The sequence below is a fragment of the Lepidochelys kempii genome, chromosome 23, assembly GCF_965140265.1.
Source record: "Lepidochelys kempii isolate rLepKem1 chromosome 23, rLepKem1.hap2, whole genome shotgun sequence".
NCBI lineage: Eukaryota > Metazoa > Chordata > Testudines > Cheloniidae > Lepidochelys > Lepidochelys kempii.
The window spans coordinates 12,545,400-12,568,644 of NC_133278.1; the positions used below are offsets into that span (position 1 = coordinate 12,545,400).

General features: G+C 57.9%; 1 protein-coding gene across 2 annotated transcripts; it reads right to left on the reverse strand.

The window, feature by feature from the left end:
- Window positions 1-2,184: 2,184 nt before the first annotated feature.
- On the reverse strand, window positions 2,185-21,959 carry U2AF2 (U2 small nuclear RNA auxiliary factor 2). Of its 2 annotated transcripts, none has more exons than XM_073322042.1 (13): window positions 21,769-21,959; window positions 14,819-14,954; window positions 14,169-14,219; window positions 12,698-12,727; window positions 12,267-12,370; window positions 11,950-12,101; window positions 10,941-11,057; window positions 7,302-7,440; window positions 6,689-6,768; window positions 6,043-6,165; window positions 3,974-4,069; window positions 3,074-3,322; window positions 2,185-2,686 (listed from the first exon to the last, which is right to left on the reverse strand). In XM_073322042.1, exons 1-13 carry the CDS (start codon window positions 21,815-21,817, stop codon window positions 2,552-2,554), a joined length of 1,461 nt encoding a protein of 486 aa, XP_073178143.1. In that variant the 5' UTR covers window positions 21,818-21,959; the 3' UTR covers window positions 2,185-2,551. The 2 variants fall into 2 exon arrangements, with proteins under 2 accessions (XP_073178143.1, XP_073178144.1); XM_073322043.1 differs by having other exon boundaries at window positions 3,974-4,060; window positions 21,769-21,956.
- Between the last annotated feature and the right edge of the window lie 1,286 nt (window positions 21,960-23,245).

The following is a 23,245-nucleotide window of genomic DNA, read 5'->3' on the forward strand; positions in this document are numbered from 1 at the left end:
GTTTATTTGCATGGTCTCTGTCTGGTTCTGTGATTGTTTCTGTCTGCTGTACAATTAATTTTGCTGGGTGTAAACTAATTAAGGTGGTGGGATATAATTGGTTACATAATCATGTTACAATATGTTAGGATTGGTTAGTAAAATTTCTGTAAAATGATAGGTTAAGGTACAGCTAAGCAGAACTCAAGTTTTACTATATAGTCTGCAGTCAATCAGGAAGGGGGGGGAAGTGGGAACAGGGAATGGGGGGGTAAGGAAATTGGAATAATGTTTGGCTAAGGGCAGGAATGGGAACAGGGACACAGGTAAGGCTCTGTGGTGTCAGAGCTGGGAAGGGGGACACTAAGGAAGGAAACTGGAATCATGCTTGCTGGAAGTTCACCCCAATAAACATCGAATTGTTTGCACCTTTGGACTTCGGGTATTGTTGCTCTCTGTTCATGCGAGAAGGACCAGGGAAGTAAGTGGGTGAAGGAATAAGCCCCTAACACCCTGAGCCCCATCATACACCCACACCCCTCTGCTCCGAGTCCCTTCCTGCACACAGCACCCCCCTCCTACACCCTACAACCCAACCCCCTGCCCTGGCCCTAAATTCATGGCCCTGCATACAATTTCCCCATGCAGATGTGTCCCTCAGGCCAAAAAGTCTGCCCACCCCTGCACTAAACACAGGCAGCTACAGCAGGTTCTCCAGGCCTTTCATGGGGTCTGGGGCTGGTCTCCAACCCCTCATTTTGCAGCCCCTCCACAGGACCTAGACGCCGTCATCATGGGCATGCCCCTGGCTGGGATTTCTAGGGCAGGTGGCCCCTGGGGCCCTTTACCCAGCTGCCGCCTCTTTCCCTTCCCCTCAGTTTCGTGACTCAGTTTCACTTCCCAGGGGCCGAGTACCCACCCGCCCTTCAGCCTTAAGCAACCGCCAACCCCTGCCCTGCCCAGCTCCCTGGGAGGTTTTGGAGAACAAAGCCCTGCTGTGTGGGGCAGGGGCGGCACTCAGCAATGGCCGCCCTGGAACCGGCTGCAAGGTGAGGGCAGCGGGTGTGACGCACTGAGAATTGGGCATGGTTCCAGCCAGCGCCTGCCTCAGTTTCCCCATGTGCTGCAGGATGCACAAAAGGGTTAATGAGGCCTGTGGGGCGGTGCAGGAGCCATGGGGGTGGGACCAAACTGGACCTCCACCTCTCTGCCAGGAAGCCTGCCTTAGCACCCCCACTTTGCCGCTGACTGGGAGCTGCTCGGGGTAAGTCCATGCCCTAACCCCCTGCCCCAGCCCTGAGCCTGCATCCCCAGCCCAGAGCCCCCTCCCACACTCTGAACCCCTCATTCCCAGCCCCACCCCACAGGGCTCACCCCTGCTCCCCAACCCTCTGCCCCAGCTCTTTTGGGTCACAGGCATCAATTTTCTTCAACGGGGTCACCAGAAAAAAAGTTTGAAAACCACTGATCTAAGGGGCTGTCCTCTATAGCACTGTGCCTCAGTTTGCCCCCAGCTGTAACCAAAGGTAACAACTCGCCCTGTGTGTCTCTCAGCCATGGAGGTTGGGAGCTGGAATCTCTGCCATTATATGGTGCCAGCCGGTGGGCTAGAGAGCACCGAGTGGATGCTCTGGGTGCGAGCCGCTGGCTAACGGAGCAGGGCCGAGAGCAGACAGCAGTGGCTCATGCCAGTGTGTGGGTCAGTGACGCCCCCGTCTGGTGGCTTCAGCCCCATGGCGATGACAACCTACTATAGCTACGCACATCCAGAGCTGGCTCCCAAGGGGCTGTGCGGGGCGGTTAGAAGAGCACTTGCTCTTGATGGGGACGGACAGCCTGTCCCAGCGGGCACCTGGGTCCTCCTCCCACCCCAACACCTTCGGGTAAGGCACAGCCCCCCCGTGCCTCAGTTTCCCCTCCCCCATAGCCTGCCTTGTCTCTTGATTGTAAGTTCTTTCAGACAGGGATTTCTCCCACTCTCTTCCTGGGCGTGGCCCCGACTTCAGCGCCTCTCTGCCTGGACGGCAGCTGGCAGGACGGGGCACCCCCCCGATCCCAGCCCCCGAGGGGTCCCCAGTCTGTTTCAGCAACTCAAACACCCCCCATTCCTGGGCATTCACATCCTCCATTCCAGCTGCCCCGGAGAGCTGAGCCCTGACTTGGCAGCGCCACGTGGAGACAGACACAGGCGGGCGGACCCTGGGGGATTGGAAAAAGTGTTTAATTACGACGGGAAATAAAGGGGGGGCGGTAGACACTCCATATGCACACCGAGGGCCGGGGGGAGAGGGGGAATAACAGAACAGGTGGGGTGGGTGGAACAAGGAAATCCTTCTCAGCCAATACGCAACGGCACAGAAAGGCGCGAGGAGATGTCTCTACTACGGAATAACCATTACTGGCAGCCGTCGGCTGGGGGGGCCCTCAGGGGCCGGGAGGGAATCGGGGGGGGGTCTTTCTTTTTGCGGAGGGGGGAGAAAACAATTGAAAAAAAAAAACAAAAAACAAAAAACCATTTTGGCCATAAAATAGAAACCCGCTGCATGGCCGAAGGGCCGGCCCGGCCCGGCAGCTACCAGAAGTCGCGGCGGTGGTAGGAGTCGGGGTCGCAGTACTTGGTGACCACCACTCTGTTGGCGAACTTGCGGCCGGTGAGGCCCTGCATGGCCTTCTGGCAGTCGAAGACCGAGGTGAACTCCACGAAGATCTGGGGGGGGCGGAGAGGGGAGGTGTTACGGTGCCAGCCAGACGTGGAGGTGAGGGTGCGGGGGCCGAGGTTGACGCTGTCCCACCCCAGGAGCCCCCCCATCCTCTGCTGTACCCACCAGACCCCACTCCCATCCCAGAGCTGGAAAGAGAACCCAGGAGTCCTGACTCCCAGCCTCCCTTGCTCTAACCACTAGACCCCCACCCCCACCCCCTCGACCTGGATATACATGTATGGGTGGGTGGTGGGAGGGGGAAGGAGTGAACCCAGGCATCCTGACTCCCAGCGGCCCCCACGACCAACCACTCCCCTCCCAGAGCCAGGGATAGACCCCATGCGCCCTGGCTCTGAGCCCCGCCCCCGCCACTAGTCCCTACTTCCATGCACCTTGCCACAGCCGGGCACCTCGACGCCGTCGACGGGCCGGGGGATCTCGATGGATTTGACCACCCCGTACTTGCTGCACTCATCCCGCACGTCCTCCACGATCTCCTCGTACTCCTCGTCGTCGAGCAGCTCTTCGGGCAGCACCATGTTCATGAGGCACAGCACCTCGGTGGGGTGCCCACCCATCTGCACCTGCGAGCTCATCAGCCCGGGCACCTGCAGCGTCACCGGGGTCTGGTTTATTGTGCTCTGTGGAGACCGGAGGGGGAGGGTTACGCACTGGCCCCGAGAGCCCCTTCCCAGCCAGACTGCCCTGTGCTCCGGCCTGCTGGTCCTGGCCCCGACCTCGCCCCTAGTGCTGGGATCTGAGGGAGGCTGCCACCCTGCCCCTGGGGGCTCGGAGAACCTCAGCCCTGGCGGTCGAGGGCGGGACGCTGCCTGCATCTGCCGGGAGCCTGAGCCCGTTGCCCTTTGGGAAGGAGGAGCAGGGGGCTCCCCCATCCGAATCAACTTGGAAGCCTCATAAGGCACCTGAAATCACCCCACCCGCAGCCTCTCCAGTAAGATACCCAGTGGGACCTCCCGAAGATGGCCCTGGCACCCCAAAATAACGCGGGAGGAAAGCATCACGTTTTCTGTTTGGGGAGGGAGGGGGGAGGGGAAAGGAAAACTGCCCCACCCGTTCTAGGAGCCTGGGAATTGCTAGACTAGATCAGACCGAAGGGCCCAGCTAGCCTGGGATACCAACCCCGCTTGCTCTAACTCATTCCCCTCCCTGAGCCGGGGAGAGAACCCAGGAGTCCTGGCTCCCAGCCCCCCTGCTCCAACCCACTAGACCCCACTCCCCTCCCCCAGCCGGGGAGAGAACCCAGGAGTCCCGGCTCCCACCCCCCCACTCACCAGCGTGGCGTTCTTGGCTCCGACGCTGGCTCTCTGCACCAGCAGTTTCTTGTCACCCAGTTGCATGCCGTTCAGCCCGGCGATGGCCTTCGAAATCAGAGGGGAAATGAATCTGGCTGCTCCCAGCGCCGCAGCGGGCTGCTCCTCCCCCCGGCCCCCCGCTGCAATCAGCACAGACGCGAAGGGCGATGGACAGACAGACGCGCGCACACACTCACGCAGCTCTCCTCTGCCCCCGGGGCGCCTGGCCTACGCAGCGATCTCGTGCTGGGAGCCCAGGAGCAGCCGGCTCCGAAGGCTCTCCTGTTCTCCCCCAGGGGGCGCTGCGTTACCTGCGTCTCTGAAGGCCTCCCAGGCCACGGGCACATGGCCAGTCCAGCCAGCGGGGGGCGCTTGGGCCGGGTGCCAGCCACGGACTCCCCCTCACCAGGCCGGCAGGGGAAGCTCTTGACCGACTGCGCAACCTTGCTGCATTTCCCCACGCAGCAGGGGGCGCCCAGCCCCCAAAAAGCCAGGTGCGGGGCAGGAGTACAGACCGCCTGGGGACGGGGATGCTCAAGACCAAGTGGAGGATGGGGAGGAGGGGCTGTGGGGACCCAGACAGGCTGGAGACAAGAAGTGCAAAGGGGGGGCCGGCCACAGCACAGTGACCCAGACAGGCTCAAGTCAGGTTTGGGACAGGAAGTGGAGAGAGGGCACAGCCCCGAGAGACAGGCTGGGCACAGGGAGGCATGTGCCCAAAAGATGGGGTGACACAGTCAGGCTGGGGACAGGCCCAAGTCAGGCTCCTGACAGGGCGGGGAGCGCATGGAGGTCCAAAACACAGGCTGAGGACAGAAGTGGGGGGCGCCGCAGGGGGGGCAAAGGACAGGAAATGGTGGTGGGGGGCACAGGCCTAAAGGACAGGCCAAGGACAGGAAGTGGAAAGGGGGCGCAGGTCTGAAAGACAGGCTGGGGACAGGAAGGGCCGGATGTTGTGGGGGGAGCCACAGAGACCCAGGCAGGCTGGAGACAGACCCAAGTCAGGTTTGGGACAGGAAGTGGAAAGAAGGGTGCAGGGACAGAAGGGGTTGTGGGGCACAGACAGGCTGGGGGCAGGACGACACACACACACACGCACCCTCTCGCAACTCACCCAAGCGCCGAGGTCTCGCGCCCAGCATGCACCATTAGACCAGCTCTTTCTAAGCCCTCCGGGGGTGGGGGGAGGGGGGAGAGAGTTGGGGGAGGGGTTATGAAGTTACGCGCATCTAAGGACCCTCTCTGTGGCAGGATGCCCCTCTCCCGCCAGCGCCGGGGCTGACTTTTTGTGGGGGGCGATTTGAAGGGGCGCACGGGGGCGGGGTGGTTTGGTTGGTTGCTTGGTTTTTTGCTTTTTTTTTTTTTTAAATCCAAAAAAAAAATACATTAAAAAAAATTATACATATACTTGCATTTGAACAACTACCGCTGGGAATGCAGCGCACAGAGGGCCCCTGCTGTTACGGTTCTCTTCCTCCTCCTCCCGCTATAACAAAAAGCACAGCGGGAGAAGAGAAAACACCGTTATATAGAAAGTCCGAAGAGATTTCTATAAGGCTGCAACCGACGCGGGCAAGTCAGGATCGGCGCTGGAGGCAGCTGCGGCTAAGGGAGGAGATTTCCCGGCCACAGCGGGATTTGATGGGGGGGTTTTATTTGGAGAGGGGGGGATCTTACCGGCTTGCATGGACAGAGCAGAGCTGGGGTCTTCGGATTGGTTTGTGGCCGCTGTTCGGGCTAAGATTGGGGAGAAGGGGGGAAAAAGGGGGTGGGGGGAGAGAAAACGAGGCGATCACAGCGACGAGGCGCGGCCTATGGGGGCCCCCGGAGCTGTAAAGGAGAGAAAGGCTGGCGCTCCCTAGGGGTGGAGGAAAAAAAATTTCACCTGCTCAAGGAGGGGAGGAGGAAAAACCAAACAAAAGAAAACCAAAAAAAAAAAGGAGAACGCACACACCCCCACGGCTGGCTGGGCTGGCGGACGCAGGCCCCTCGGAGGGCGGCAGAGCTGCGAGGAGAGGCGGGCGGAGGAGGGGGGAGTTGGGAAGTACCTGGTCTGTGACGTTGATGTCCACGTACTCGCAGAAGGCGTAGCCCTTGGACAGCCCGGTGGCGCTGTCCTTCACCAGGTTGAAGGCCTTCAGCGGCCCGAAGGAAGTCAGCAGCTCCTTCACCTGGGGCGGACGGGGAGGGCAGTTGGGGCGGGCAGGCAGCGAGGACTCCTGGGCACACACCCCTGCCTCAGTTTACCCTCCCATTCTTTGTCTGCGTAGCCCAGGAGCTCTTTGGGGCAGGGTGGGCTCTCACTGTGTGCCCAGGCAGCACCCAAAACAACGGGCTCCCCTGGGCTTTGGCTGCCAGGGGGCACCTGGCATGATGCTCCCCCCTCAACTCGGTCGTTGGATGCCCAGGCAGTGCCTGGCATGGGTCTGTCTCGTGGCTAGGCGTGACGAGCGTTGAACGCCACCCCTGCAGCCTGCTGTAATTCAAAGCCCTCCCTAGCAAAGATTTCACATCGCCCCCACTCTCGGAGGGCAGCTCTGGCTCAAACCAGAGCAGATGGGTGTTGAGAGCCAGGATATGCGGGCGGAGAAGCCAGCGGGCCGGAGCGACTTGCGGGGAAAAGCCCATTCCCGGTGCCCCGTGGGGCTGACCCGGGCGTTGTCGGAGGGGGACCGCCCGCTGCCCCGTGCTCACCTGATCGTCATTCAGATAGTTGGGCAAACCCCCTATGAAGAGCTTGTGAGCGGAGTCCGGGACCACGGTGGACACGACACCTGCCGGGGAGAAGAGGGAAGGGAACCGATGGGTGTCCCACACTGTCCTGCATGCTCTGGAGCAGCTGCAAGGCAGTTACGCCCCATGAGACGGCAACGCAGCCCCCACTCGTCCTGCAGGGCCACCTTTGTGGTGGTCCCTGGAGTCACAGGCCCTGCACCCCAGCCCAGAGGGACCACATCCCAGCACCAGACGAGGGGTCCCCCTATAATCAGCCCCTGCACCCCAGCCCCAAAGGGCCGTGTCCCTGTGCAGGGAGAAGGGTCCTACATAACCAGCCCCCAGTGGACTCTTGGACTCAGTCTTATCGGGGGCATCTGGTCCCTCCCTCCAATTTCTCCAGCCTCCCAAGCCCTGCTGCCCCACACCCAGACGGGCGTACGTGACGATGCCATGCAGAATGTGTCTAGGGAAGGGCTGGGCACCTGGCTGACCTGGGTAAGCTGATCTCCCTTGCCCCCGTGCCCTCTGGAAGAAGGTGCAGGCCCACTCACCCCTGTTGGCCCCACACCGGGGCCAGGGGGCTACTCACCTGGCACGTAGACAGACGGGTTCTCAGACATGCCGGGCAGCGGCTGATAATCATGGGGGCGGCGGATCTTCAGCGACTGCCCCTGGAAGATGATGCCGTCGAATGCCATGGCCTGGGTGGTCTCGTCCACGGAGCGGAACTGCAGGAGAACCAGGGAGGGGAGCCAATGAGGGACATGGAGGAACTTAATGTGCATGCATGCCACAACCCAGAGCCCCTGCGCTCACGTGATCCGCCAGCGATTCGGCCCACATCTGCCCCTCTCCCCCCCCCGCCCCCCAGAGCGGGACTGCTGCCCAACTGCCCACCTAACCCAGTCTCCGAAAACAAGCCAAGCTACGCAGGACCCCTGTTGTGTCAACTGCCTTCTGCACAACGCCCCCTACTGGCCACGTCCGGAATAACCTGGCCCTGTCCCAGCCCATCGCTGGGGGGTGTCTTAATCCAGGTTCTGAGCAAAGTTTTGACCCAACACCCCCTTCCAGACACACACAAAACCCTCTGACCTGGTGCTTGAAGTCTAAGCTTTGTGACCCAGCTGGGAAGGATGGGGGGGAGGGGAGCGGGGGCTAGAAGCCAGGTGCGTGCTGGGGGTGTGTGTGGTTAGAACCTGGGCAGGAACTTGCCCACTTTGCAGTGAGGATGCAGGCTAAGTCACGTGAGCGCTGATAACCCTCCAATGCCTTCCCACAATTCCCCTACAGGCCAGATGAGTTCCAAATCCTAGAACATCTCTGCACAAAGACCCCTGGAACCCGGGCCCAGCCGCGCAGAGCAGCGCAGCACCACGGGTCCAGCCAAGCGGCCCGGTTGCTCATGCCCAGGCTAGCTGTCCCATGCAGACATAGCCCTAGTGGTTGGCTGATGCCCCGGGACAGGGTGGGGTGTCCACCACGCTAGAGTGGGTGAAATGACTTCAACCCAAACTGATTTTCCACGGAGAACAGGGATTTTGGCAAAACAAAGTTTTGCACGAGAAGCACCTGCTTCCTGGGAAAAAATACATTTTTGAGACAAAACCCAAATGCCCCAAAACCAAAATATTCCTATTTAACGCTGGTGTAGACTCCAGGCAAGCAAACTCTGCTCACCTCTACAAGCTGGACTTCATCTCCCTGGTTGCAGTGCATCATGGGACTCCCAGGATGCACTGCCTTCCCAATCCAAGAGGATAGGGCACGGTGCACCATGGGAGCTGTAGTTCCCTTGCCTCAAACCCTTATCTGTATCTACAGGCTTGGGTCCCTGCTGGCCAGACTACACAGCCAGGGACTCCCCTAATGCACGACCTCCCCTCTCCAAGAGGGTACCCAGGGTGTATTATGGAAGATGGAGTCCAAACAGGTGGCCCAGGATATAGAGGAGACTGGGAGCATGAATCACCCCCTGAACTACAACTCCCATGAGGCAAAGCAGCGGCCTTTCAGCATTGAAATATTTCAGTTTTCTGCCAAAATATTCGGGTATCCAAATTTTTGCTGAAAAATAGAAACTTTCCAGGAAAGAGGAAACATTTTCCCCTACTGGCTCTGGATCACACTCCTTCCCTTACACATGGCAAATGTTCCGTTATCCCCGCCAATGTCTCATCCTCCCTCCAAATGTTGAACGGATCCTGGCCTCAGTCCCATCATGTGGAAAGGAGTTCCACCGGCTACTGGTGGGGCCCAGCTTCCCGCTACAGGCCCCTTCAGCCAGTAATCCCACTGCCATGCTGCCCCAGAGCAGACCACTAAGTCCAGTATGCTCCCCGCCCTGCTAGGACAGACTAGATCCAGTTCTGTATCTCGCGCCGCATGGGCAACACCCACCCATAACGCACTACGGGCCATGGTGCAATCTTCCTCCTGTCCCTGCTGCAATCAAACACCACCCTGGAGCATGGACTCTACATCCCCTTTACAGACTCCCAAGTCCAGAAGGGACCATTGGGATCATCTAGGTCTGGCCTAAGCCCAGACAACCTCACCCAGTGATCCCAGAACTGATTCTACAAGCTATTATGAAACCAAATTATTGAACAGGCAATTTGTGAGCACCTGGAAGGTAACAGGGCTACAAGAAATCGCCAGTATGGACTTGGCGAGAACAAATCCTGCCAAACCAACCTAACTGCCTTCTTTGACAGGATTATTGGCCTACCAGACAGGGAGACACGGCAGACCTGAAGTATCTTGATTTAGCAAAGCTTGACAGTCCCAAATGACATTCTAACAAGCAAACTAGGGAAAGGAGCTCCACATGAAATTCCTGTACGGTGGGTGCACACCTGGTTCAAAGAACAGCACTCAGACTAGTTAGCAATGGGTCGCTGTCAAACTGGGAGACTGGTCCGGCAGGGGTCAGTCCTGGGTCCAGTACTAGGCAATATTTTTGTTAGTGACTTGGATAACGAAGTGGAGCATGCACCTATAAAATCTGCAGATGAGACTGAGCAGGGAGGGGTCACCAGCGCTTTGGAGGTTAGAATTCCAAACAACCGTGAACTGGATCTGAGATCAACCAGACGAACTCCAAAAAAGAAAAGCGCAAAGTGCTTCCCTTCGGAGACGGGGAGCCAAAGCACAGCTGCAAAATGGGGACTAACTGGCCAGGGGGTCGCACTGGCTTCCAAGGGAGGTTTTTAAGAACAGGCTGGACAAACACCCATCAGGGACGGTCTAGGGACACTTCGTCCTGCCTCAGTGCAGGGGGCTGGACTCGATCTCTTGAGGTCCCTTCCAGCCTGGTATTTCTGATTCTGTAACTTTTTGGGGGGGGGGGAGCTCGAGAGGTGCTTTCAGAAGAAGAATCCAGTCTGAATTTCGACCAGCCGAGAGATGGCAAACCTACCCCAACCCTAGGTCAATTGCACCAATGGCTCATCCTCCTCCCGGGGCCCCGGAATTTGTTTCTTCATCTTCCTGGTCCTGCCTCTTTCTGCTGGACTGAAGGGTCCTCTGCCAGCAGAAATCTCCTCCCCAGGGAGGTGCTTGCAAGCTGAGGGCCAATCCCCCTTCGAACCATCTCCGGAGAGACTAAATCGACTAAGTTTCTGCCGTCTCATTACAAGGCAGGTTCACAGATTCTATAGCCAGAGAGGGACCACTGTGATCATCTAGTATCTAGTGCATAACACAGCCAGAGAACATCCTCCAAATAATTCCTGTTTGAAACATGGCAGATCGGTTTGAAAAACAGCCAGCATGGATTTCCGGTGCTGGAAATTCCACCCTGACCTTTGGTAGTTTGCTCCAGTGGTGAATTCCCCTCACGGCTAAAAATGTATGCCTTATTTCCAGTCTGAATCTGTCTAGCTTCAACCGGCAGACGTTGGAGCAGGTTAGACCTTGCTCTGCTAGACTAAAGAGCCCATGATCACATCTCTGTTCCCCATCTAGGTACTTAGAGACTGGACCAAGTGACTCCTTAACCTCCTAACTAAGCAGATTGATCTCCTGAAGTCTCTCACTATACGGAATGTTTTTCAGTCCTTTAATTGTTCTCGTGGCTTTTCTCTGAATGCTCTCAAATTTAGCAACATCCTTCTGGACTTGTGGACACCAGAATTGGACAACTGGGTATGTTACAGGAGCGCTGAGGAGCCCCAGGGCCTCATTGTGCCAGGCGCTGTACAGACAGAACGAAAAGCTGACTCACCTCCAGGAAAGCAAAATTCTTGTCCTGATTGATCTGCACAGCCAAGACGGGGTTGCCAGGGGCCTGGGTCAGGCCGCCAAGACGCATCTGAGCATTAAAGAAATCCATCATGGCCTCCTGCAGAGAGAGGGGGGGGGGGGGGGGGAAGAAGCGATGTAGGGCAGCAAACCAGTAGGCCCGGAATTTCAAATAGATAGCAAAGAGCAGGTGGGAAAACTGGAACAGCCTACTTGCCTTGCGTGATGGTAGCAAACTTTTGTGCTACGAGGGATTTCAGCCCCACAATTTTCACTTTAAAAAGAAATGGAAACAACTTTTTGATCTTGGTTTTTTGCTTGAGCGAGAGTCAAATTCAAATAATAAGAAAGAGAGCACTTCCCCTACTGCTATCTGGAAGGGGTGCTGGCCCCAGTTGTCACCAGGCAGGACAAATTAAAAGAAAGGGCTCGCAAGTCACTGGAGCGGAGGATGTTAAAACCACGCCAGCGTTACCGTTACCACGTCCAGGAGCGAAGAGGGCAAATTACTGAGACCCAAACTGCACTGCTCACCGGGTAAGTAGAGAGACCCGTCTGTATGTGTCACAGGGACAGAGACCTGAGCCTGCTTGGGACACGTGCAGCTACCAATTGCCAACAGCATTCACAGACACAGTCCCAGTTCCCCACCCAGGCACCCCAGGCCTCCTTGGCTTTCAGGACTGATCTCCCCCCTGGAGGCTATCATGTAGCTGAGGGAGCGGTATACCCTTCAGCCACCTAGCTCAGGCAGTCGGCCCCAGTGAGATGCTTCGGTTAGTGTTTGCCCCAAAGCCGCTTATGTGTTTAGCTGCATGGCATCAACCTCGCTCCATGGATTCTGCTCTCCTTTGCTGCTAGTGCTGCCCTGTTTTGGGGAGAAAGGTTATATCTTCCAGCGCTCCTCGACGGGTCCCAGACAGAGAGAGAAAGAGTGCGGGCGACATACGGACAAGAGAGAGCAGCAGCTGGGCTGCCGAAGCCACCAGTACCTCAGTGATGCCGAAGGGGATATTTCCAACGTAGAGGCGGCGGGCCTGTCGGGTCATCTGGCTGCCGACCACCGGGACCGGGGTGGGGGTCACGGCCAATCCGTCGGGGGTCATGGTTGGGAGGAGAGCTGTGGCTGGAATCTGACCCGCGGCTAGGAGAGAGAAACACCAATCCACGCATTCAAAAGCCAATTTCCCTGCCCCGCCCCCGTGCCGATGGGGAGTGGGGGGCAATGGGGCAGAGAGAGGGAGGCCTGGGGCGGTCAGCAGAGGTCTGCTCCCTGCTCGGACAGAAGGCACCTAGGCAGGATAGATACCTTGCATGGCTTTGTACTGCATGGGAGTGATGTGCTCGAACCCAGGCGGTGGCACGTCCCAGTACTTGCGGATCTTCTTCTTCTTCTCATGCCGGGGGGAGCGGCTGCCAAGAGAGGAGAGACGCGTCACCGGGCAGGAGGGGCAAGGTTTGGCCTGGGCTAGGATGACGGTTTCTACCCCACGAGACGCTTTGATCCAACCCCAGCCAGGGTCACCACTCAGGATTGGGGAGAGTTCCCAGCCCACTAGCCCTGCCCTCTTTTTTGGCCAATCCCAGCAGCAGCTTGAGGCAAGAGCCGAGCGCCTAGACCAGTAGGGGACAGCATGGAGCAGCCATGCTCTACCGTTGCTGACACAGAATCCCTCCTCCCTGGGGGTAAGCCAGTCCCTCCCATGCCTCAGTTTCCCTACCTGAGAGAACAGCACTCACCTCAAGGGGCCAGCAAGATTTAGAGGTGACCTGCAGAGGGGAGGGGGAAAAAAAAGGTCAGGTTGGTGCCCTTTCCTGCTTCTTTACGGCTGCTGAAAGGATCGTTCAGAGATTTCATTCCTGCATTCGCCATTCAGAGACTCTGGGGGCGACTGGAGAACTGGCTGGGTCAGGGCATTACAGGACCACCAGGAGAGAGACCCGATTCATCAAACAGGGGAAGGAATCTTCCGCTGACTTCCCCCAAAAGCCTGACGCTTGGCTCAGAGATCCCTGTCAAAATTCCCCTTCCAATTAAGGGCAGAGCAAGTGTCGAATGCACTCTCCACGCAGCTCAACCAGGGGAGCTCCAGATGCAATAACCCCCACACCCCAAACGGGCTTACATGGATGTCCTGTCCCACCCCGAACCCCCAAGAATTTCAGACCATGTTACAGGGCCATTGCCATGTTTTACAGGCTTTATGAACAGCTGGAATGGCACTGGGAGGCAGAGGACAGCGCCGGCTGGAGGTAACGTAGGCGGGGGAGGGCCCTGGCACACAGCTCCTGGGGTGTTAATATTGGCTGTGGGTAACCCAATCGGCTCCTTTCAGGTCTCGCTGGACCTGTGTCTTGGCCCCGGCCTGTCAGCCCACCAAAGGGAAAGTCCCTGTGGCAGCACACGCGGGACTGCAGAACCCTCGGTCTGCACCGCCTGGACTCCTAGTGCGCTGGGCCCGCCCCAAAGCTCCTGGCAGGGGGGAGTTATGTCTGAGAATGTCCCCCAGAGAATGGCCAGTGGGGGATAGAGAGAGGTATCCTAACAGCAGGAGGATAGAGAGAGGTAAAGAGATTTATTCTCCCCCCACACGTATACAGGTAACAGAACAAGTTACTGCAGAGCCCGGAACAGAACCCAGGAGTCCTGGCTCCCAGCCCCCCTGCTCTAACCACTAGACCCCACACCTGTCTCAGAACTGGGGATAGAACCTGTGTTCCCTCCAAGCTGCGTAGCTGCCCAGGAATCAATCAAGTGCCGCACACTGATTAGCAGAGCCGTGCGCATTCAGCGGTGTGTGCTCGCTGCGCCCCTCAACCCCCGGCTGCTCTGCAGCCATGTTGCTCCTGCCCTCCGCCTTGGACTCCTGGCCAGCTGCTCGCGGGACCCTCCTGCTAGCTGAGCAGAGCGGGGAGGGGCACTGATATCAGGGTGTCCCTCTCCCCCCTGCCCATGTACCCCATCTCCGCAGGGCAGGGGAGGGGGGACAGGGCTCAGGAGCAGGAGAGCGGCTGCCGTCTAGATAACCAGCTTTCTGGTGAGTGAGTGCCTTAAAGAGAGAGCACACGGATCTCTCAGAGACTTCCCCAGCAACACACACACACACCCACACACACACCCACCCAGTCTCTGGGTCTCTCTCTCTCTCACACACCCAGTTTCTGTGTCTCTCTCTCTCACACACACAGTCTCCGTCTCTGACACACTCACCTCCCAACACATACTTGTGTTGTTGCTGTTGTTGTTAATTCTTGGTTCTTCCTGCAATGCACATATAGTCTCTGTAATTTGACTCTTTCAAAGTGTGTTATTTTTGTTTGTTGACTGGTCTATGCATTTCATCATTTTATTTCTCTCTTAGCCTTGCATTTAATTCTTTGAGAACAGTGAGTTCTAAAATGCCTAACCTGTCCTGGCTGGAGTAATTATCCCTATGGGAACTTTTTAAAAATATATTCTCTCTAGGTTTTTGTGTTTCTACTGGTGGTGCACATCCGCACATTACCTGCACATGGATGGAAAAAAATTAGAGGGAACAAGGGATAGAACCCAGGAGTCCTGGCTCCCAGCCCCCACGGCTCTAACCCACTAGACCCCCTTCCCCCCTCCCAGGGCTAGGATAGAACCCAGGAGTCCTGGCTCCCAGTCCCTCTCCCCCACTCTAACCACTAGACCCCACTCCCCTCCCAGAGCTGGGGGGTAGAATCCAGGAGTCCTGGCTCCCAGCCCCCCAGATCTCTTCTCAAGACCAGCGCTTGGGGCCAGCCATTCCCCCTCTGACTCCTCGAACCGGCCACAGCACCAGTGAGGAGCGATGGGGGGGACAAAGGGTTTCTGGGGCCCAGACTGCCCCTCCCTACCTGCGTCGCCTGCGGTCCCGCGAGACACTGCGCTGGTCCCTGTTGCGCCTCTCCCGGCTGCGGCTGCGGCGCTTCCGTTCGCGGCTCCGCGAGCGGCTATGGCTGCGCTTCCGGTGACGGTTCTCCTTGTCACGCTCTGCGGGGGGAGGGCGGGCAGGTTAGCAGGGGAGACAAGCCCCCGCCCCAATTCTCAGTGTCCCATCCACCCCGCAGCTACCAGTCTCCCCACACGGGGGCTTGGGCCTTGCCTGGCTCCACTGCAGGTCCAGTTGCAATGACAGGCTCCAGTTTGCCGGATGTAGCATGTGAGGGACTCCAGCTCCCAGCATGCAACACTCCCTCCATCTCAGAGGCGCAGCCATGCTGCACTGCATGGCATGCTGGGAATCGTAGTTCTGGGGGCTGCACCTCTACACTTTGCCTCGTGATGGAGGTGGCACAAGCCCCCTAGGAAAGCCAGCCAGGCAGACAGCCACAAGGAACCACAAGGTCTTCTATCCAAGGAGCGTCCCCCCACACCCACAGAGCAGGGACAGACTGCCCTAGATGCCAGGACGCAACCTTGATGCCAACTCTCCCCTCGATGCCACCTACCATGCAGCCTCCCCGATCCATTGCTCCCCCTTCTGCCTTCCCCCAACCGTCCCCACCCGATCCATTGCTCCCCCTTCTGCCTTCCCCCGACCGTCCCCACCCGATCCATCGCCCCGTAGGAGCACCAGACGAAATCCTCACGCACCCCATGCCTGCTGGGCTGGATAAGACCAGCCGCTCCCCACTGATCGCTACTTTATTGCCCCCCAACTGGGAGGGTCTCCCCCTCTAATCCCAGCGAGAAGAACAAAGGCCACATTTAGATGGCAAAAGGGAAGGTAGCAGAGTCTAAGTGAATTAGGCACCAAACTAACTTTGTAAACCTGACCCAACAGGAAACAGAACCCAGCAGTGCAGATGCCCAGTTCTCCTCCCCCACTCTAACCACTAGACTCCACTCTTCTCCCAGAGCCGGGAGAGAACCCAGGAGTCCTGATTCATACGCCGGTGATCTAACCACTGGACTTCGCTGCCTCATACACCCCAGGCTCTGCTGTTTGCCTTTGCTATTTGCCCTGTCAATGTGACATTGAACAGCGCCTCTACCCCAGAACCACAGCTATATTCTCCCCCACCGTATCCTGCTCTCTAAGCCCCAGATTCAGCGCCCCCCAGCTGCTATGTGGGCCTCCCCCCAGAGCGAACCTCCTGCCTGATTTCAGGAAGCGCCAAGGAGCATCTGCCAACCCCATCTCAGCTGATGGGGGGGAAAAGGTCAGGTTTCCGGGTTTTTAATAGGCTCTGCTACTAGAGAAACTACGCTTCGAGGGGGGACTTTAAAAAGGTTTGAAGGTAAAAAAATAAGACACTATTCAAATATACCAGCATACGGCTCCTGGGGCATCATGGGTGCCCCCCACCTGCCCCATAGCTTCCCAGTCACCCCCACAGCTCTCCTCTGGCCCCCTGCCTGCTCCATAGCCCATGTTCTCCCAGCCATCCTCTTCCCTCCATGTGCCCCATAACTTCAGCCCCCCATAACACCCCTTCCTCCAGCCCCCCACCTGCCCCATAGCTTCCCAAGTCCCCAAAGTGCCCCCTCCACTCCCCCATAATTCTCCTTCCACAAGCCCCCCCATCTGCCCATAGTTTCCCAGCCCCTCACCCCATAGCCCCCATTCCCCTAGACCCCCACCTGCCCCATTGGCCCCCTTCCCCAACCCCCCACCTCCTCCATACCTTCCCAACCCCTCTTTATCCACCCCCCGCCCCTTAGCTCCCCTTTGCCATCTCCCCCGACAGTGCCTCAATTTCCATCACCAAACTGGGAGTGGGAAGGACTAGACTTAGTCTGCGGAAGAGAAGAATGAGGGGGGATTTGACAGCTGCTTTCAACTACCTGAGAGGTGGTTCCAGAGAGGATGGTTCTAGACTATTCTCAGTGGTGGAAGAGGACAGGACAAGGAGTAATGGTCTCAAGTTGCAGTGGGGGAGGTTTAGGTTGGATATTAGGAAAAGCTTTTTCACTAGGAGGGTGGTGAAACACTGGAATGCGTTACCCAGGGAGGTGGTGGAATCTCCTTCCTTAGGAGTTTTTAAGAGTCAGGCTTGACAAAGCCCTGGCTGGGATGATTTAATTGGGGATGGGTCCTGCTTTTGAGCAGGGGGTTGGACTAGATGACCTCCTGAGGTCCCTTCCAACCCTGATATTCTATGATTCTATGACTTAACCACCAGGGCTGTGTTTCTCAGGTGCCCCTGCAACACCCCCAGGGCCCCAATCCCAGCTCCAGTGGCCTTGAACTGCACCTTCCCTCATGTCCCATAGGCTCTGCAGGGTTCAATTTTACAATGGAAATGGTCTGAGCCAGGAGGGAGCGGAAGGCCCAAGCTCCAGAACAGAGCAGGTGCCGGCCAGGGACCAGACCAAGAGCCCACAGCTGTGCTGGGAGGGAAAACAAAGGCTGGTGTCATGGGCCGGGCTGTACAAGGCCTTGTTTGTGAGGACTGATCTGTTGATCCAGCCATGTGCGTGAGAGAGGAGGGGGTTAGATTTCTCGGTGGTGGCAGGGTGGACAGGCTTGGCGAGCTCTGGAACTGTGCAAGACAGACGGCAGAGTGTGAAGCACCCCATTCCTAGTCCTGGGAGCAGCGGGAGGGAGTGGTTTTGGCACCTGCTTGGGAGCCAGAGCAGGGGAGGGGTTTCAGCTCAGGGATAATCCACACTCCCAGATGTGGGTTTCCAGCCCGAGAGGGGAAGGCCAGGCCAGCAGCTATGGCGCCAGTCGAGATCCCAGTTCAATTCCCTGCTCTGCCACAGACTGCCTGCATGTCCTTGGTTCAGTCACTTAACCAGTCTGTGCCTCCATTTCCCCACAGCGTTGCCACACAGGGGCATTGGGAGCGTAAATACACTAAAGCATGTGAAGTGCATTGAGATCTACAAATGAAAAGCTCTAGGTAAGAGCTAGGGATGATAGTGACCAAGTCTGGAAAGCAACCAGAACTGCTGGGTTTCCATCTTGTCTAGAATGAACAGGGGAGAGCCCCTGGCCCATTGACACCTGTTTACAAAGCAGGGAGAACACCCACCCTTTTATCCGCTGACCCTGGGCAAAGTCAACGCTCCCTGGCATCAATGACTCATCAGGCCACAGTTCAGGCTGGACGGTTTCAGAGCCAACGGGACTGTGAAGGAGAGACCACCCTTGACTGCCCCAGAGGCCGTTTTGATCAGGGGGCAGTCAAGCGAGCCTCGAGCCCACAACCTCCAGGATTATTACCGAGCTCCCGAACCATTCAGCCACCCCACCCTTGGTCCTCAACTGCACGAGTTTATTGATCCCACTTGGTACCGCTGCACCTAGCAAGCTGGGCCCTGTTTCAATCACAACCGGACGTCCTAGAGACTAGGTTGCTCAGCTCAGCCCGGGGGCGTGACAGAGAGAGTTACCAGCGTGGCTTGATCTCGGGGAGATCAGCTGGTCTTGTGGCGAGGCAGTGAGGGAACATCTGGACTCCAGAGTTCTACTAACCCCCATGTCTAGTTACGATAATTATCTGGCCCCCAGGACCTGTGGTAACTTAGCACCTCACAGTTCTTGATATATTGGTCTTCTCAGCTGCCCTGCACTATTGTCTCAACTTTCCAGATCACTCCCCAACTACCACTTCTCAGCTGGAGATCTCAAAGCACTTTAAAAGGAGAAGTCGCTTGCATTAGCCCCATTTTACGGATGGGGAAACTGAGGCATAGAGGTGACTTTTGCCAACACAGGGCATCTGTAGCCAAGTAGGGAATTGAATATGGATCCCCTAAGCACTAGACCATCTTTACAGAACTCAGCCGCCTTCCCCCAACCATGCCATGGCCCTACAGATGCCAACTGTCACTCTGAAAACTGGGCTCTAGGATCATGGCAGGACTGTGTTAGCCGGGGTTGATTTTCCATCACAGGCAGCTACTAGCACCCGCAGGACAGGTACATACAGATTTTCATGGGTAAATGTCAGTACATGTCTATTTCACACACCCAAAGGGAGAAAAAATTCTCATTGATAATCATTGACATTTACAGACAAGCAAAGTAGGAAGAACGCTGCTTGAGAACAAGGTCCCACCTCAACACGTACCAAACACATGGTGGCATTAGACCGTTATTGTCTGACCCACCCATAACTTGCCACGGCCGTGAAAATTCAAATTGATAAAAATCTAAAAAATATGCTTAAAAACCCCCTAATTTCATGCAACTGTGAAAATTTAAATTGATAAACAGAAAAAACATTTAATGCCCATCATTTTGCACAACTGCAAAATTGTAAATCAGCACTTCCTCCAATTCCACGCAACTGTGAACATTCAAATAGATGAGAAAAAAATTAAAATCCATAATTTTGAGCTACTGACCATTTAAAGAGAGAAAAGTTTAAATCCCATAACTTTGTGCAACTGAAAATTTAAATGGATAAAAAGAGGAAATAAATGCTTAAAACCCCATAAATTTTCACAGTTCTTCAAAATTAAGTCAGGAAACAGAAAAAACGGTAAAACCCCATAAATTTTGCCCAACTGTGAAAATGTACATAAACAAAAGGAAAAAATGCTTTAAAATAATCCTTATCATCCATCCAAATTACAAAAAGAGAGACAGACTCAAATTTTGCCAAGCCGAGGAATATAATACCCCACACCTCTGAGGGGTTATTTATAAAGGCTTTGTGCTTTTAATAGGATGCTGGCTCTATTGGCTTCAGAGCTACCCTCCACTTTGACATAAGCAAGCCCCCAAAACACGATCTTTTTGTTGTTTTTATACAGGGATGGACTTGGAATTGATTCCATCTTCACCCCAGAGCAGGACGCCCCCTGTGCTTCCTTCCTAACACAAGGGAGATGACCATACAGTCACACAAAGGGTTTTAAACCCTTCCAGGTCCTGGGCCAGAGAAACCTACCGACCCATGGAGGGGTTTTACCTAAGAGACCAAGCCACAGCCCCCCGCTTCCTACCCAATGCTGTAACAGGCAAGAGATTCACATCTGGCCCCTAAATTGCCCATGGCTGCCATCACCCCAGCATCCAAGTGCTGGGTGGGGATAGTAGACCTGCCCTGCCTCCCAAAATGCCCCCAATGGTGACGTGTGCCCCTCCCTACTCCTATTGGACTTATTTGCCAAGAGGGGATGTCAGTTTCCTGCCCCAAGGAGGAAAAGGGGGTGATTTGGACTTCCCTCTCTCCCCAGTCTGAGGAGCCTGAGTCTGCTGGGACTGCCCTTCTCTCCCCCAACCCCTCCCCCAGTCCCAGGGGGGAGAAGGGAGCACACCCACATGTTTTACCCCCTCCCCAAAGCATGCTAAGGTTAATAATGGAGCTCAGTGTCTCTGCTCAAGGGGATGCTACAGAGTGGAGAGGGTCAGACAGGAGAGAGCAGGGGCTGGCTGGGGGTATGCCAGTGGGGGAGGGACTGGCAGAAGGAGTGCAGAGGCCTGTGGGGTGCAGACCCTGGAGTGAGAGGGGCACAGGGAGTTCAGGGTCAGGCTGGTAGGTTGTGGCAAAAGGGTGCTGGTGGAGGGCTATGGGGCAGGCACTCAAGGAGTGGGCAGGGAGCTCTGGGGGGATAGGTAGGGGTGCTGCTGGAGGGTATGTGGAGCAGGAGTTTGGGGCCGGGCAATGCTATAGGGCAGGAAGGCGGACACTGGCAGAGGAAAGGGGAAGTGGAGGGGGATAGAGAAGTTGGGGGCAGATAGGAGAGCTGGCTGGAGGCCATGCGGCAGTGGGGGGCCATAAGACAGGCACTCAGAGGTTGGGGACACAGACTGGAAGGGGGCTATAGGGCAGGCTGTAGAAGGGTGAGCTTGGCGGGGAAGGGATGCTGAAGGCATGGCCCTCAGGAAGGTGTTGGGACTAGGGGAATAGGAGCTATGGGGTAGGATGAGGAGCAGGCGAGGAGTGGTCTATGTGTTGGGAGATATGGGGTTGGCTAGAGATCTATAGGTTGGGGGGCTATGGAGCAGGAAATCTATGGGGTTGGCTGGGAGAGGCTAGGTAGAAGGTGTATAGGGCAGGAGATCTATGGGGCTGCATATAGGGCTATAGGGTAGGCAGGGAACTAGCATGGGGAGGGTCTATGAAGCTAGCTCAGCCGATCCATGGGGGTAGCGAGAGACCTAGCTAGGAAGCTTATATGACTAGCTGAAGAGACTCGGGGGCAGGGAGAGAGCCCTGGGGCCGGCCCGGGGGGGCGCTATGGGGCGGGGGGAGAGGAAGAGAGCCCTGGGGCCGGCCCGGGGAGGGCGCTATGGGGCGGGGGGGAGCCGTGGGGGGCGCTATGGGGCGGGGGGGAGCCGTGGGACCGGCCCGAGGGGGGCGCTATGGGGGGAAGCTGTGGGAGGCGCTATGGGGCGAGGGGGGGAGCCGTGGGACCGGCCCGAGGGGGGCGCTATGGGGGGAAGCTGTGGGAGGCGCTATGGGGCGGGGGGGAGCCGTGGGACCGGCCCGAGGGGGGCGCTATGGGGGGAAGCTGTGGGAGGCGCTATGGGGCGAGGGGGGGGAGCCGTGGGACCGGCCCGAGGGGGGCGCTATGGGGGGAAGCTGTGGGAGGCGCTATGGGGCGAGGGGGGGGGAGCCGTGGGACCGGCCCGAGGGGGGCGCTATGGGGCGAGGGGGGGGGAGCCGTGGGACCGGCCCGAGGGGGGCGCTATGGGGCGAGGGGGGGAGCCGTGGGGGGCGCTATCGGGCATGGGGGGGAGCCGTGGGACCGGCCCGGGGGGGCGCTATGGGACGGGGAGGGAGCCGTGGGGCCGGCGGGAAGGGGCCCCCAGCGCATGCCGCGGGCCGGGCCCAGTAGGCGTTGGTGGGCCCCGGTCCTGCCCGTTTTCCCCGGCTTGGTCCCGGCCCGGCCCCGCCCCCACCTTGCTTGTTCTCGTTGAGCTGCCGCTCGAACTCGTCGAAGTCGGACATCGCGGCCTCTGCCTCGCTCCCGCACAGGCCGCGGCGCCTCCCGCTCGGCCACTTCCGCCCCACGCTCGGGGATTTCCGCCGTCGCTCGGCCCCTTCCGCCCAGCGCTCGGGGATTTCCGCCGTCGCTCGGCCCCTTCCGCCCGGCGCTCGGGGATTTCCGCCGTCGCTCGGCCCCTTCCGCCCGGCGCTCGGGGATTTCCGCCGTCGCTCGGCCCCTTCCGCCCCGCGCTCGGGGATCTCCAGGCACCGCTGCTCGGAGACTCCGCCCACGCCCGGATCGCGGCTTCGGGGAGTTCCGTCAGCTCTTCGGCTCCGTCCTCTCCTCCCAGCCCTTCTCGACGCCGCTTCGGCTGTTTCCGGAGACGGGGGGGCGCAGGCTTCGGCTCTTTCCGCCTCCGCGAAGAAGGAAAGAACGCAGAATGTGGAGGAGGGGCCAGCAATCGAGCACTTCCGGGTGGGGCCGGAAATGGCGTAAGAGGGCAAAGGGCAATCACTCCCAGCCCCATAAATCCTCCCTGCGCCCCCCAACTGCCCTAGAGTCCTCCAGCCCCCCGTGAGACCCCCCCACATTGCTCCACAGCCCCCCACGTGACTACACTCAACTCCCTATAGCCACCACTGAGTTCCCCAGTGACCCCCAGCCCCCATTGCTGCCCCTGCCCCACAACCCCCTATTGACATTGTTTCTCCCCCAGCTGGGCCCCCAACACCCACCCCACTAAATCCGGGTCCGCCCCTCCAGCCAGGCCCCCAACACCCACCCCACTAAATCCGGGTCCGCCCCTCCAGCCAGGCCCCCAACACCCACCCCACTAAATCCGGGTCCGCCCCTCCAGCCAGGCCCCCATTTGCATTGAAAGAGCTGGCCTACAGGACAAAGCCGTCTGCCCTCCAGTGCGCGGGTGCCTGTGATTCCAGCAGCAGGGTACGCCCCAAAGGGGCTGTGGGCCTGGTTTTCGTGTGTTCCCTTTCCCACCAGAGTCGCCAGGCAACTGATGCCCAGGGCACGGCCAGAAATGTGGGGGTGGATGGGATGCAGCGTTCTGAAGCTCCCCCTTACAGATGGATGGCAAGAGGCTGTGGAGTCGAGCGTTCTTGCTGGGCCCCTTCGCACCAGGTGCTGTCTGAATGTCACGGAGGAGGTAAACCCTGCACCAAGTGTAGGGAAGAACAGGAGGACAACTGGTCCCAGGTGCCTGTAATTAATAAGCCCTGGGGCCACAAAATCATGACAAGCCCACTACACCCCATTCCTCTCCCAGAGCTGGGGAGAGAACCCAGGAGTCTTGACTCCCCAGCCCCCTACTCTACTCCGCTCCCCTGGTGACAGAACGCAGGAGTCCTGGCTCCCAGCCCACCCTGCTCTAACCACTAGACCCCACTCCCCTCCCAGAGCTGGGGAGAGAACCCAGGAGTCCTGGCTCCCAG

Excerpts from the sequence above, each read along its gene's own strand:
- U2AF2 (XM_073322042.1), bottom strand. The coding sequence starts at position 21,817 with ATGTCCGACTTCGACGAGTTCGAGCGGCAGCTCAACGAGAACAAGCAA. Across the intron at positions 14,955-21,768 it reads GCTCAACGAGAACAAGCAAG|AGCGTGACAAGGAGAACCGT; the intron begins GTGGGGGCGGGG and ends CTCCCCCCGCAG. Across the intron at positions 2,687-3,073 it reads AGGTGCCCGGCTGTGGCAAG|ATCTTCGTGGAGTTCACCTC; the intron begins GTGCATGGAAGT and ends CGCCCCCCCCAG.